The 14,065-nt window shown below is 41.2% G+C and overlaps 1 protein-coding gene across 2 annotated transcripts in view; it reads right to left on the bottom strand.

Moving 5' to 3' along the window:
• The window catches only part of NUP155 (nucleoporin 155), a 37,168-nt gene that overhangs the window by 21,012 nt on the left and 2,091 nt on the right, over positions 1-14,065 (bottom strand). For both annotated transcript variants that reach the window (XR_014517226.1, XM_083465698.1), the window contains exons 2-15: positions 11,462-11,599; positions 9,869-9,965; positions 9,626-9,696; positions 9,132-9,224; positions 7,869-8,035; positions 6,974-7,079; positions 6,425-6,498; positions 5,768-5,859; positions 5,532-5,629; positions 4,256-4,408; positions 4,007-4,107; positions 2,954-3,124; positions 1,033-1,143; positions 13-107 (exon numbers count right to left, since the gene is read on the bottom strand). Coding sequence is in view for 1 of the 2 variants with exons in the window: in XM_083465698.1 (XP_083321824.1) it covers positions 13-107; positions 1,033-1,143; positions 2,954-3,124; positions 4,007-4,107; positions 4,256-4,408; positions 5,532-5,629; positions 5,768-5,859; positions 6,425-6,498; positions 6,974-7,079; positions 7,869-8,035; positions 9,132-9,224; positions 9,626-9,696; positions 9,869-9,965; positions 11,462-11,599 (1,567 nt within the window). In the remaining variant the exon portion in view is untranslated. The remainder of the gene's footprint in view (positions 1-12; positions 108-1,032; positions 1,144-2,953; positions 3,125-4,006; positions 4,108-4,255; positions 4,409-5,531; positions 5,630-5,767; positions 5,860-6,424; positions 6,499-6,973; positions 7,080-7,868; positions 8,036-9,131; positions 9,225-9,625; positions 9,697-9,868; positions 9,966-11,461; positions 11,600-14,065) is intronic.

The following is a 14,065-nucleotide window of genomic DNA, read 5'->3' as shown; positions in this document are numbered from 1 at the left end:
GAATAATTTTACCTGAAAAATGCTCGAGTGGCCCAAACAGATACTTCTCTATCACAAGCAGCAGAAGAACAGGCAAGTATTAGGCAAGTAGCACAAGCCTGCTCTTCCTGTAAGAACCATCATTAAAAAATATCAGTAAAAATGACAGAACAATCTTGGTGCAGTTTTAATGAAATGAGCAAGGGGACTAAAGGGTAACTTGTCTATTTAGAAGTAAGTCCTACTGACTCCAGCGGGGCCCATATAAGGGTGTAAATAATTGCAGCCAGTGTTGCTACCAGATGTTAGGTATATATCTAGAAGTCATCACTATAGTGGAGGAGCATGCTGAACAATTACATTTTTAACTGCCTTACCTGTCCAACACAATTAATAACACACTTACAGAATCTATTAAGATAAAATAGGGTGATGGCCACTAATCAAGACAGCGTCAAAACAAACAAACAAAAACATAATGGAGGCTAACTATTAACCACTGGTAAAGGGACCCATGAACATTAGGTACAGTCGTGGCCGACTCTGGGGTTGCGGTGCTCATCTTGCTTTATTGGCTGAGGGAGCTGGCGTACAGCTTCCGGGTCATGTGGCCAGCATGACTAAGCCGCTTCTGGTGAACCAGAGCACTGCACGGAAACGCTGTTTACCTTCCCGCCAGAGCGGTACCTATTTATCTACTTGCACTTTGACGTGCTTTCAAACTGCTAGGCAGGAGCAGGGACCGAGCAATGAGAGCTCACCCCGTCGCGGGGATTCGAACCGCCGACCTTGTGATCAGCAAGTCCTAGGCTCTGTGGTTTAACCCACAGCGCCACCCGTGTCCCTTATTAGCCACTGAGAGACACCTAAATTGAGTCTCAGATGATTCCCCCCCCCCCGCCCCCGTTTCTTACATAGCCAGCAAGGGATCACTCTCACTATCATAACCTGCTTATAAGAGCTTATAAGAGCTTATACCACTGCTGGAGGTAGCATGTTGAACCCCTAGTTCTATCTTTGGCCTAATATAGTAAGGAAAAGTTAAATTCTCACCGGGTGCAGTTTGAAAAATCTTTCAATCTCTTCTCCATCACCTCCTGCATTGCACACAAAAAGATGCCGCAGCTGATCTACTGGTCTGAGTTTATGAAACATAAAACTCCCCTAAAGAAAAACAGAACATTTTTTATTTATTTAATGGTGATTTCCATAGCATTTTTATTGGCCAAAATAATTTACACTTGTTGCACCTTGTTCATCTTTATGACAGCCCTATAAGGAAAGTCATTAATAATTATATTTTACAAAAACGGAGAATGGTTTGTAAAGAAGTGGCATGCTCCAGGCCAGGCATCCCCAAACTCGGCCCTCCAGATGTTTTTTGGGACTACAATTCCCATCATCCCTGACCACTGGTCCTGTTAGCTAGGGATGATGGGAGTTGTAGTCCCAAAACACCTGGAGGGCCAAGTTTGGGGATGCCTGCTCCAGGCTGTCCAGAAAGTCCTTGGCCAAGGTTTGAACCTGTAATATTCCCAAGCAGCTATAATATACAACGAAGAACAATATTTAAGCTACAGTAAAGGGCTGGGGTGGGGGGAATCTTCTCCCATGCCTTTATTTCAGGTAGAGATAGAGCCTAGTTTCAGAGATATTTGAAACAACCTCAATATATCAGAGCTGTACCTCAAACCTTTTCATAACTAGGTAATAAACATAGCCACCTGTGCTACATACAGGGCTGGAGGGCAGGGCTCAAGCTTGATCTTCTCACTTTTAGAAATTAAGTACAGTCCTCTCATGTCTAAATTCTCTATCATATAGAGCAAGCATATTAAGACAGTTTTATTTTGCATCTACACAAAAGTCATACAATGTCCCACGTTTAACAATTATGATTAACACATATACATTAAAAGGCTCTAACAAAGACGTTTCAGGGGAATAAATTACTGGAGTAAGAAAGAATAATACATCAGTATACCCTTTACCTTTACCTTTATAGAGTCACAGAAGAGTAGAGTTGGAAGGGACACTGAGGGTCCTCTAGTCTAACCCCCTGCAATTCAGGAATCTTTTTGCTCAACTTAGGGCCCAAACCCACACCCCTGATCTTAAGAGTCTCATGCACTACCAGCCTGAGTAGACAATTAATCCAGATTATGTATGTACACATATGAAGTTACTATACTGGCCCAAATATAAGCCGCACCCAAATATAAGCTGTACCTTTAAAATTGGAGGGGGGGGGAGAAAACACCTAAATATAGAGAGAGGGGAGCCAGGCTGCGTTGCCAGCGGCCTTTCCTCTTCCTCGCTCTCTCCCTTCCCTGCCTTGGGGGAGGTGATGGGGGACTGTGTGCAGGGCGGGTGCTGCTTTGCTGCACTCCTGGCCTTGTTTGCCCTGTGCTCCTGGCTGCATACCGTAAGGTCACAAATATAAGCCACACTTTTCATGGTCAGTATTTGGGGGGAAAGTGAGGCTTATATTCAGGCCAATACGGTACTTTCCCCCTATTCCTTCCCAGAAAAGGTAGTTTGCAAAGTTAGTGGCTTATATCCCCTGTGTCACTCATCTGATGGTACTGCTTCAGTCAGTGTAAGAAGAGAAGCAATTTTAAGAGATTCCTTCCTATAGTTCCTCCACATCCCCAATATGCTCTGGAAAGTTCCCCATTACCTCTGAGCAGATTTCAGAAGTGGGGTGGGGGACAAATGGCCAAAGGTGCTTCTTTCTTCCTTTTACTGATGAAAGCCTTACTGTCAGTTGACCCGACAACATGGAATACAACCAAGTGGTAGGACGCCAGAATGATTTCAGACAAGAATAAAAAAAAACCCACACCAGGATGTAAGAGATTAAATTCATTTCTAAACAGAGATTAAGAGCTTCTGAAAATGTCATCTGAGGTTCAGTTTCATCTTCCTCCTCTTTCTCTATTTTTATTTTATTTTAAGCAATAGTACTACAAACCTGTGCTGAAAGGAGAACAAATTTCTTTGGCGGTAGCATATGCTGTTGTACAACTACAGGATAGTCAGTTATGGGAATTAGATCTTTATTCAAAGGTGTTACTATCTTCTGAGCTTTGTGATCATCTATTGCAGAAAGAGCCCAAGAATGTCCATCTACATGTGTCTTTGTCTGAAATAAGAAAGTAAAGAGTAAAAAAATTATAAAAGAGTAACTTGCTTTCCAATCATATGCTTCAGCTATAACAATTTTATTGAACCTCTGCCTGCAGCTGAGGAAGCTAGTTATCCTCCTATCTTTCCAGCTGCCAATTATAATTCCATCCTTTACAGCCTCTGAAGTATTACTGTACCATAGCTGGATCAGTGTGTAAAAATATAAAGGTAAGCTAAAGGTCCTCTGGATGGTTAAGTCCAGTCAAAGGCGACTATGGGGTTGTGGTGCTCATCTCGCTTTCAGGCTGAGGGAGTCGGTGTTTGTCCACAGCTTTCTGGGTCATGTGGCCAGCATGACTAAACCGCTTCCAGCGCAAAGGAACACCATGACAGAAACCAGAGCACACGGAAACACTGTTTACCTTCCTGCCACAGTGGTACCTATTTATCCACTTGCACTGGCATGCTTTTGAACTGCTAAGTTGGCAGGAGCTGGGACAGAGCAACGGGAGCTCACTTCACTGTGGAAATTCAAACCGCCAACCTTCCGATCGGCAAGCCCAAGAGGCTCAGTGGTTTAGATCACAGCGCCACCCACATCCCTGGATCAGTATGTACTTCCCACCAGGCAATTAAATCTATGGCTGCATTTCCCCCCCCACCCCCCAAATAATTTTAAGCCAGTATCAGAAAGGTGAAAAGCTGGTCACAACTTGTGATATGGCCTTGCAATAAGAAGCAGAAAGGTGTCAAAAGGGGAAGTATCAGAAGTTGAAAACTTTTGAACTCTTACACAGATTTATGAAGAGAGAGATCAAAGAAATCTAGGTAGACAAAACTATCATCTCTCACAACAGCTATTACTTTCAAAATAACCTAGCAAAATATAAAGAATTACCTGTGTTTCCATCATTGGCTTTTGGAAAGGAAAAGAATCATGATTAACACACCACAATATATCATTATCCTCATTTTCTGAAGCAGCCATTAGCAGAACACCTGAAAATATAATAATAATTTATTAAGAAATGATGAATCTGAAACCTAAAATCGAATCTTACAGTTCATCACTTTCTATAGGACAAAATAGCCTAAATTGGACAAAGGACTCTTAAATTACTGATAAAAACTCATCTCCAGAAATTACCTTTGCTATAAAGAGCTTGGTGCACCTTTGATGGCTTTTCCACATTAGAAGCAGCAGAAAACCCTGGAGGCAGGCGGATGTGAACCAACGTTAATGTTGAAGGACGAGAAAAAGGATGCTTGAATGGGCATGTACTAAAATACATCCGTACACCTAAGAAAAAAGCACAAGATACTCCATTAACAGTATAAACGTATTTCATAAAAGGGTTGCAGTACAATCCCATACCTGTCTACTCAGTGCTTTTTTTCTAGAAACCATGAAGTTGTTACAGTAAGTGCCACACTTTTTAACAAAAAAAGAAGTGCCATACTGCATAACCTTCAGTACCCCCTGAAAAGCACTGTGTCTACTTCAAAATTAGTCCCATCAAGTTGAATGGGGCTTGCTTCCAGTTAACAGTTTTGGATCGCAGCATTAATGTGTCTGAAGTATTCTGTTCAGATACGGAACTACTGAACAGCAACAACACAGACTGCTTCATATTCCCCATTTAAAGATAATAGTATGAATGATAATAGAAACCTGGTTATTTCTAACTGATCCGCACATTTTAATTCCTCTTCACACACTGCTTCTTGACCCCCCAGACCCTTTAGGATTACTAGGATACTATGATGCCGTGATCCTATACCCTATTGGCTCCCTTCTTTGCCTTTCAATACCCTGTTGCTAGTTAGTTTCTTCCAGTTTGCAGGCACTCCACTCTCTAGGCCAGTTCAGATTCTAGACTGGGTGGAGATACTAACTGGGTTGTGATACTACCCACTTCCCCACCAACAGGTTATCCATGCCTCCCTTCTACCACGCACCAGAAATGATTGCATGAATCAAGCTATTCTACAGAGGCCACCACATGTAGTGCCTGCCTTATGTAGCACATTATGTTCCTGATGTTATGTTATATAGAACAGAGGGGAGGGACATGTACCTGCTCATTCACCATGTGAGCAGGCTTTCCACCCAGTAAGTTTTTGAACCAGGGCACAGACACGGTACAGTGGTGCCTCGCAAGACGAAAATAATCCGTCTAGCTGTTTTTTCGTCTTGCGAAGCAATCCTATTAGCGGCTATTAAAGGCTTAGCGGCTTAGCGACTAAAAGGCTATTAGTGGCTTAGAAAAAGGGGGGGAGAGCGAAAAAAATCGCAAGACGAAAACGTCTTGCAAATCAAACCCATAGGGAAATTCGTCTTGTGGGTTTTTCGTATTGCGAGGCATTCGTCTTGTGGGGCACCACTGTACTTAGTGTTACAGAAAAGGATACTGAATTCTTACCTGCATGAGTGATTGCCAATAACTGGCAATCAATGGATTCAGAATTTTCAATCACTGCTATCTGAACAATAGGCTTAAACACAGAACGGTCTATGGTCCTAAAAGAAAACCAAGATATCAGCATGTGTACATGCAAGATCTTTTTACCATGTAAACAAAATGATCTAATAATAAGAGATGTAATAAGACATTAAAGTCAGCTCCCCAAGCATAATACCTTAATGTAGATATTTTACCTGGCAATCTTTCCAGCTGCAGCGACAATAGCATTCTGAGAAACAGAAGCAACCCTCACCATCCCTTGACCATCTGGACCTAAATCATAAACCTGTAATTTAATTATATTGCTTTTAGTGGGTTTACTATAAATTCACTTAACATTATTCTCTTCTGCAACGCCTACCGCAAATGTCAGGAGGCAAGTTAGTTCTGAAATGAAAAATGGCAGCTGCACTGCATTCCAAGGTGAGTAGTTCATTGGACAGAAACACAAGAGAACCTTCTTTTATTGAATGCAGGTGGGATGTTGGAATAAGCTTGGATAGAGTGCAGAGCCATAAAAACAAATAGGGGAGGTGAAAGGATGCAGAGCGAAGGAACTTGTAGAACATTTGCATAGTGAACAGGAAACAATCCTGCATGAAAGTTGCTATCAGCAGGCACAGGACTGACAGCTAAAAGGAAGAGGATAACTCTATGTTGGGCAGGTGGGACAAAGAATAAGTGCGTAAAGTACAGACAATGGTAGGCAACTACCCGCTGAAAAATGTATCCAGCAAGGCTGGGTTAGAACTGTATTATACGGTAAGTTCCCATCAATGTAATGAAGTTAGCATTGATGGGAACCTAAATTTGTGAATAACAGGGGAAACAGAATGTATCAAAAGGCATACCTGTATCACACCTTTTTCAGAGCGTGTGTATAAGATGTTACGGGAGTTGTCAATGGCAATTTGAACAATGGGATCTGCAGTTTGGGAATAAAAACCCAGAATCAACTGCTTAAAGTATGTCAACATTTGGTATTGAGAAATAGAGACTTTCATTCATAATGTCCAGAAGATATAGGTGGACGATCAAAACATTTTTTTTCTTACCTAAGCACTTCAAATAACAAATTTCAAACTTAAGACTAGCCGAATTACCCGAGTGTCTTAACAGCATGTTTGTATTGTATTTGCATTGGTTAAACTGCTTTAGCAATAAAAGGCGGTAATTTAATCATAGAATCATAGAGTTGGAAGAGACCACAAGGGCCATCGAGTCCAACCCCCTCACTAGTAGCACAAATCTTGAAAGAAAGCAATCAACCTATTGATTCATTTATGTAAATGAAACATTTAAGTGAGCCAGAGGTGCCAGACATTTGTAACATATTATCAAACACAAATACATCTGTGTTTTAATATTGGTATTTTAAACATGGATTTTACATCCCTTACCATCTTCTGAGAATGTGAACTGGAGCAATGATGGAACAAGGAAAGAAAGGGTGCTCTTTGAATGATTGATCTTCCTACAGCGCTGGCTAAACCAGCCAGCCTCAGCCTACAAAAATAAAAAAAAACACTAGAATTAGATAATTATGCAAACCCATAGAATACTTTACTCGACCCATCTAGTTATCAATGAATTCCCAACATTATTAAGCAGCCTAACTAGTCCTGGCCCCCAGATCATTGCAGATGAACAGTGTGCTCTCCTCCAGCACCAGCAGTCTGTATTTCAAAAGAGAAGTCATTTTATAAAGTTCCATTTAAAAAGTTCCAAAACCTCAAGAGTTTATAACTCCATATTTTTCTCTCACTTTGATTGGACCCCAATCTTACATAAGGACAACAGTAAATCTGCTTTATACCACAGAGTAAGCCAACATAACATGACATCAGATTCACTAGCACATGTGTTGATATACCAGCTCTAAGCACATGTGTGTTGATGAAGCAGGTATGAGACTTGACCTTTTAATTGCTGGCAGAATTCAAGAAGGAAGCTTGGTCTTTTGAGAACTAGCCAGTTTGTGGCCTCTTTGATGAAGGCCATAGAATAAACTCAACAGTATTGAGTTATTGTCTGTCACTGTAACAAATAACACCAGATGGTTCTTTGCTAGAATTCTGAAGATCATTGAAGATGACTCAGATTCAGTACATTCTTTGCAATGAACAAGGATATTTTTTAAGTTAGCAGGAGTTCCAGACTAATATTTATGCACTAAGAAACTCACTACTCTCTTTCAAATAAATGAAGCAATATAGAAGAGGAAGAAGTGAGGCATCAAGAGCAATGTACTTTCCATCCATCCCCCAGTATCCATCTCTAGCAGATTTCACTTGCCTGGTAAGCAATTTCATACAAACAACCATCTTTGCCAGCCAAGAAGATACGCCCATTTTCAGAAGAAGTTATTGTCAGCAGATAGGTGTTATCGGTAGGCAGTGAGTAGAGCGGGTCTGGAAGAAGCTGCATTCCACCAGACATGCTATCATTGAGGGATCCAGAACCTGATTAAATATATATATATATGTGTTATTTTATTTGTTGACTACTTCAACTAAAATGATTTCAAGAAATAAGGAAGACCTAACATTGAGTTTGTATATCATGAACTCTTAAATGCTATTTTCTAAAAGTTGATAGGTTTGCTACTAAGGCGTCAACCCTAAATCCTCAGAATAAATAAGATTGAGCCAAAACTCTCTTATGTTGAAAAACACAGTTCTTAAGAATTAAAATTTCATTTCACTTGAGTAATCAAATACGCTTAATTCACAATGCCAATTCTTTTCCTGTTTATACTATTAAAAGTATACACTCCAGATACAACAAAGTAGTAAATTTTCTAAAACCACGTTATCTTGAGCATGTATGTGTGTTTTAACACGGAGACTTATCTCAACGTAAAACTTATTTACTCTCAGGCCCCATCTACACTAAGCGTTTAAAGCCGTAACATACCACTTTAAACAGTCACAGTTCCCTTCAAGGCATGTTGGGAACTGCATTTTGTTAAAGGTGCTGAGAGTTGCTACAACAGGCTTCCTCAACCTCGGCCCTCCAGATGTTTTTGGCCTACAACTCCCATGAACCCTAGCTAGCAGGACCAGTAGTCAGGGATGATGGGAACTGTAGTCTCAAAACATCTGGAGGGCCGAGGTTGAGGAAGCCTGCGCTAAAAGATCCCTATTCCATTCACAGGACTACATTTCCCAGAGTTCCCGGGGAAGAGGGCTTGATGAGAAACCACTCTGGAAATTGCAGCTCTGTGAGAGGAATAGGGGTCTCCTAACTCTCAGCTTCCTTAACAAATTTTCCATGATACTTTAAAGTGGCATGATACTGTTTTATATGTATAGTTCAGGTGGGGCCTCTAAAAGCTTAATCGGCCATTATTTCATTCTACTGCCACCGAAGAGCCCCATTCCCTCAGCTCCACCAACGATCAAGTTGGTTGTGTCTAGCCAGGTACTTGTGTTGGTAAGGTAGCAAGCTGAAACTAAGAGGAGCCAGTTGCATTAGACAGTCACCAGGTAGCAGCAAGTTCCTCCAAATTTCTTTCCCTATCTCTTCATGAAAGCAAGCATGTGAATACACAATTACCTCCTTGTAAGGTTGCATAGCTTAGTCCTAGAATGACTATATCCACAGGAGTAGCCAAAACGAGCAGGTGTCGTATATGTGGTTGAAAGACTCCTGTGAGTAAAGAAAGCAGAAGACAACTTGTCAATATAAGGGGGGGGGGGGGGAAACCACCTCTACATAACATGCTACTTGTCATATTCAAGATCTAAGGGAGTGAAGAGGTATTTGCACTAATTCCTGTCAGTCAGGAAATATCATTTCAAGTCTTTTAATGGCTATTTTCCCAATCCTACAATAATTTCAGCAATGCAACCTCAAAAATAGAAGGTATATTTATGCAACATTTATCTTTGGGGCAATTATGTGCACTGCATGATAATATTCAAAAGGCCGAGTATGTAAGATAGTTTCTAATACAGAACAGACACCAACAAAGCAAACAAATGAAAGCTTGTTCTCAGGATAAAGATAAAATGATTTTTCCCAAGTGTATTTTGTCCACAACCTATTACCTGCTTTTGGTTTCACTAGTCCCACAGCAAGGATGGTTTCACTAAGGCCATCAAAATAAGCGAGGTCCCCACTGCAATGAACAGAAAAAGGTTACGTGAAAACATGGAGTACTTAATTTCTGAAACAGTGAATGAAATTGTTAAGAGCAGCAATCCGTTCCTTACACAAACCTTTTCTTCTGATTAACCAGTTTTGAGGTTACCATACCCAAAAACGTCATAGACATAAATTATATATCTTACCCGTCTTCGTACTGCCACATAAAAATGTCACTGTCAATGGTCAGCCAAGCCCTGCTAATTTCAGGAAACACTCCCATCATACAATTGCATTGCATATCTGAAGTATCCAGATTTAAGGATAAAATGCACCAAGGCAAGACATGCAATTCTGCATTACGTTGAGTTTGCAATTAGGGGCGAGGAGGGGGGGACCGGATAAGTGTAGAATTCCACAGCTCAGTATTATAAATGTAAAGTCATAACATACATAGCAATTATTTTATTATGCAAATGCTCAGTTGATAAGACTCCCGAATCTTGATTTGTATGAACATAAAAAAACATTCATGTCTCTCCACAGAGAAAGAATGAATTTATTTCAAGCTAGGAGATAGTGTTTCATTTACATTTAGCAATCAAGGGATGGATAGAGAGAATGTCAAACAGAATAAATGGAGGTTCTTTTACATGACACTAAGCAGTCTGAAGTACAGCCATACTTCTAGTTGCATTAGGTTCATGTTGCGGATTTTCGGGTTGTGAACACGGCAAACCCAGAAGTGTTCTGCGTGCTTCACACATGCACACTCTGAACAGGAGCGCTCTACTGCGCCACATGCATGTGCAGAAGCAGCGCTCTACTTACGGACTTTTCAGGGTGCAAATGGCACCCCGGAATGGACTGCATCTGTAAGTAGAGGTACCACTGTAGTACCAAGCATTTTTTATTGCTGTTTAAAACACAGAAATCATTAAATTCCAAGCAATAAAATTAAGTTTCAACAGCAGAATGCCATACTGATTATTATGCAAATGTTTCCTAATAATCATTTGTGTGCACAAAAGCTGTGCTCTGTTCCATTTCTATCATTTCGTTCACCATGCCTGGAAGCCTCAGCACAGTACAGATCACAGATGGGGAATCTGTGGCCTTCCGATATGATGCTGAAGCACAATTCCCATCACTCCTGGCTATCGGCCATGGTGGCTGGGGTTGACAGGAGCGTGAATCCAACTATATCGGAAAGGCCACAGCTTTACCACTTCTGCCATAAATGAAAGGCTGAGAACGGATGGAGGGCAAAGTGTGAAAAGGCAACACCTTTAGAGCAACAGTCTGGCTCCCATTCACTCTTTACTGCTCTAGTCCCTCACCATACTGTGCTTCTTGGGCTGCTGCTATTACAACCTCTTTTGATGCTGAAGGGGGAAAAGGGACATTGGAAACTAAAAATTGGGGTTCTTCAAAAAAGAGACTACTTTAGGCCACACATCCAATGATCATTTAACTGCTATTACTGTACTAGTGTCTAGGCAGCAGCAACTACCTGCAGTAGAATTGGAAACAACAGCAGAGGTGTAATGGTGAGTGAAATAAAGTAGAAGCGACCCCCCCAATTCCCAGCTGGGCACAAGTAGCTATGAGGAAGAGAAAAGGGAGAAAGATGGGTGGGGGAGAAGAAAACAGCAACCAACAAGAGATGATCTTGTCAGATGGGGAGAAGGCTGGAATGAATAGGGATTAGCCAGCAGCCTAAAGCCCATCCTTTAGCCTCCATAGCCTTCATCTTGCAAGATTTGATGTGCCTTTCACTTGTATTATAATTAGGATACGTCCAAATTGCTCAACCAGTTCAGGGGGCAGAGGAACTCTCCGAATTGAACTTATTTCTGGAAGATTGGGAATTGAAAGAAAGCCAGGTCCTTGTAATGGGTAATCCATATCTGACATCCCAGAAACAGTGGGGCTACCTGCAAATGTGAAAAAGTAAAATAATTAGAAGTAATAGAAACAAACAAAATGCTTGAATATTTTCACTTTAATAGAATATTTACTTTAACCCCTAGATACTTATTTTTTTCTCAGTATATGAAAAGCAAGTGCTTTTCTCTATAAACCTAGGAATCAATTAATGCTCAAACATCTTTGAGTTTTAAAAAATTAAAGTAACCTTGCAAGATATACTAGTAATAGCCACCAGTCTCATAAACTGTTAAGATAAATTAATTGACATGTGGAATTGCAGATCACAATACAAAACTCAGGATACACAAAGTGATCTAGTTTTGCTTGTTAACACTACAAATATTTGGTTTACAAATGAGTCGTTAGTTCCAAAAGTATTGGCAACTATTTCAAATGTATTAGCAAGTGTTTGAAGTCTGGGGGGGTGGGGTGGGGTGGGGGGAATCTGATCACTAGAAACATGAATTCTAGAATCTAGAGAGTACTGCTCAACTAATCTATATGAACCTAAAGGCTAAGTCTTTCTGGGAGCAAGGGGAAAGGAAGCTAAGTGCTGGCAAGTACTGTACTTAATCATAAGAAATACCTTAAGAAAATCAAGGGCTGTTAAACAAGGGCTGTTTGGAGTGAAACCATTTCCAGTACAGAACTCCTACTATATTTGCATAGCTTTTACATACTATTTTAAAGTTGCTTGATAGAGATTAAATGATAGTTATTGCCTTCAAACGAACCAATGAATGATCATAATGTATGCTTGTTACTATTTGTTATCATCAAGATAAGCATGAATGACTGTTTATTGCAAGCTTTATATTTGTTTTATCAATTCTGTTTAGCCTGGAAGGAAAAGGTAAGGCTGCCTCAAAATACACCGCTCTCCTGATCTTAACTGGAAAAACCGAAAGATTTTTGAATACTGAATTTTATTGCCCTAAGATTAGTCTTATAAAAGGAACGTATCAGAAGATGGCAGTTGAATAACATAAGGTAAGGCAAGATAATGGTTTCCTGTATATACTGTAAGTGGAATATTGGGGAATGAAGGGAGGCAGATTTTTGTAGAATCTTAAGCTATTAAAGACAAAGCACCTGTCCCTAAAATAACCTAGTAATGAGACCATTACTGTACATTCATATGCGTATAACCAGTATGGAACAAATGCACCTAGTAGTAGCACTATAACATTTGGTGTGAACCCCAGCTTGCAAGAACTACAAAATAATTACCACTAGACATTAGAGATTAACCAGATTATTGCCAGCACAGTGAATTAAAATAGCAGCAAGTAAAACATGGGACGTGGGTGGCGCTGTGTGTAAAACCTCAGCACCTAGGACTTGCCGATCGCATGGTCGGCGGTTCGAATCCCCGCGGTGGGGTGCACTCTCGTTGCTTGGTCCCAGCACCTGCCAACCTAGCAGTTCGAAAGCACCCCCGGGTGCAAGTAGATAAATAGGGACCGCTTACTAGCGGGAAGGTAAACGGCGTTTCCGTGTGCTGCACTGGCTCGCCAGAGCAGCTTCGTCACGCTGGCCACGTGACCCGGAAGTATCTGCGGACAGCACTGGTTCCCGGCCTATAGAGTGAGATGAGCGCACAACCCTAGAGTCTTGTCAAGACTGGCCCGTACGGGCAGGGGTACCTTTACCTTAAAGCATAGCGACAAAGGATTCCATCAATACAAAGCTAAGTGGACTAAATACTGTATATATTTAAATCTGCTAAAAAGCCACCAATGAAGAGGCCAGGATGTGGGGCCAGCAATGAAAGGGACCTGTCCTTGGTACCCATCAATCTATGTTCTTGGCGGTAGAAAAGAGAGTAGCGCCTATGAGGCTAATCTCAGGTCCTGGGCAAGTTCACACAGGTGCAGGTGGCCCTCCAAGTTACATGGCTACTAACCTTTCATGGCTTTAAAAGCCACTACCTGAAGTTTAAACTCTAAAGCATATTACTATAGCCCTATCTAGAGAATCGGTAGTCTAGTTTGCGTAACAGACCCCAATCTATTTGTTCAAATAGACCAGTTCTCCATTTACAATACAAAGCTGATGAAGAGCTTTACTATATACCTGGCTATATACAACGTTGCTAACAACATTTCCATCATGCCTGGGCTAATATCCAGGTACCCAAAGAATCGCAGGATGGAGCAGAAGGCCCCACCACCTTCATTTAGGCCCAACTCTTCAGAAAGAATCAGAGCCACAGTTAAGTCTTACTTTGGAAGTGGTGATGACACTGATTTGCAGTGCTTTTACCAATGCTGTTATGACAGTATTCTACTACAATCATACCTCGGGTTACAGACGCTTCAGGTTGCGGTTTTTTTGGCCATGCCCCACCTAAGCTTTGCGCATGCACCAAATCGCAACCCGCGTGTGCGCAGATGTGCCGATGCGGGTTGTGAATCTGCATCCCGCACGGATCACGTTCGCAAACCGAGTGTCCACTGTACTGCATAAGT

Source organism: Podarcis liolepis, assembly GCF_965112155.1.
Source record: "Podarcis liolepis genome assembly, chromosome: 11".
In the NCBI taxonomy this organism is placed as follows: Eukaryota; Metazoa; Chordata; class Lepidosauria; order Squamata; family Lacertidae; genus Podarcis; species Podarcis liolepis.
The sequence above is the reverse complement of the archived record's forward strand: the minus strand, read 5'-3'. Positions and strand labels throughout refer to the sequence as shown.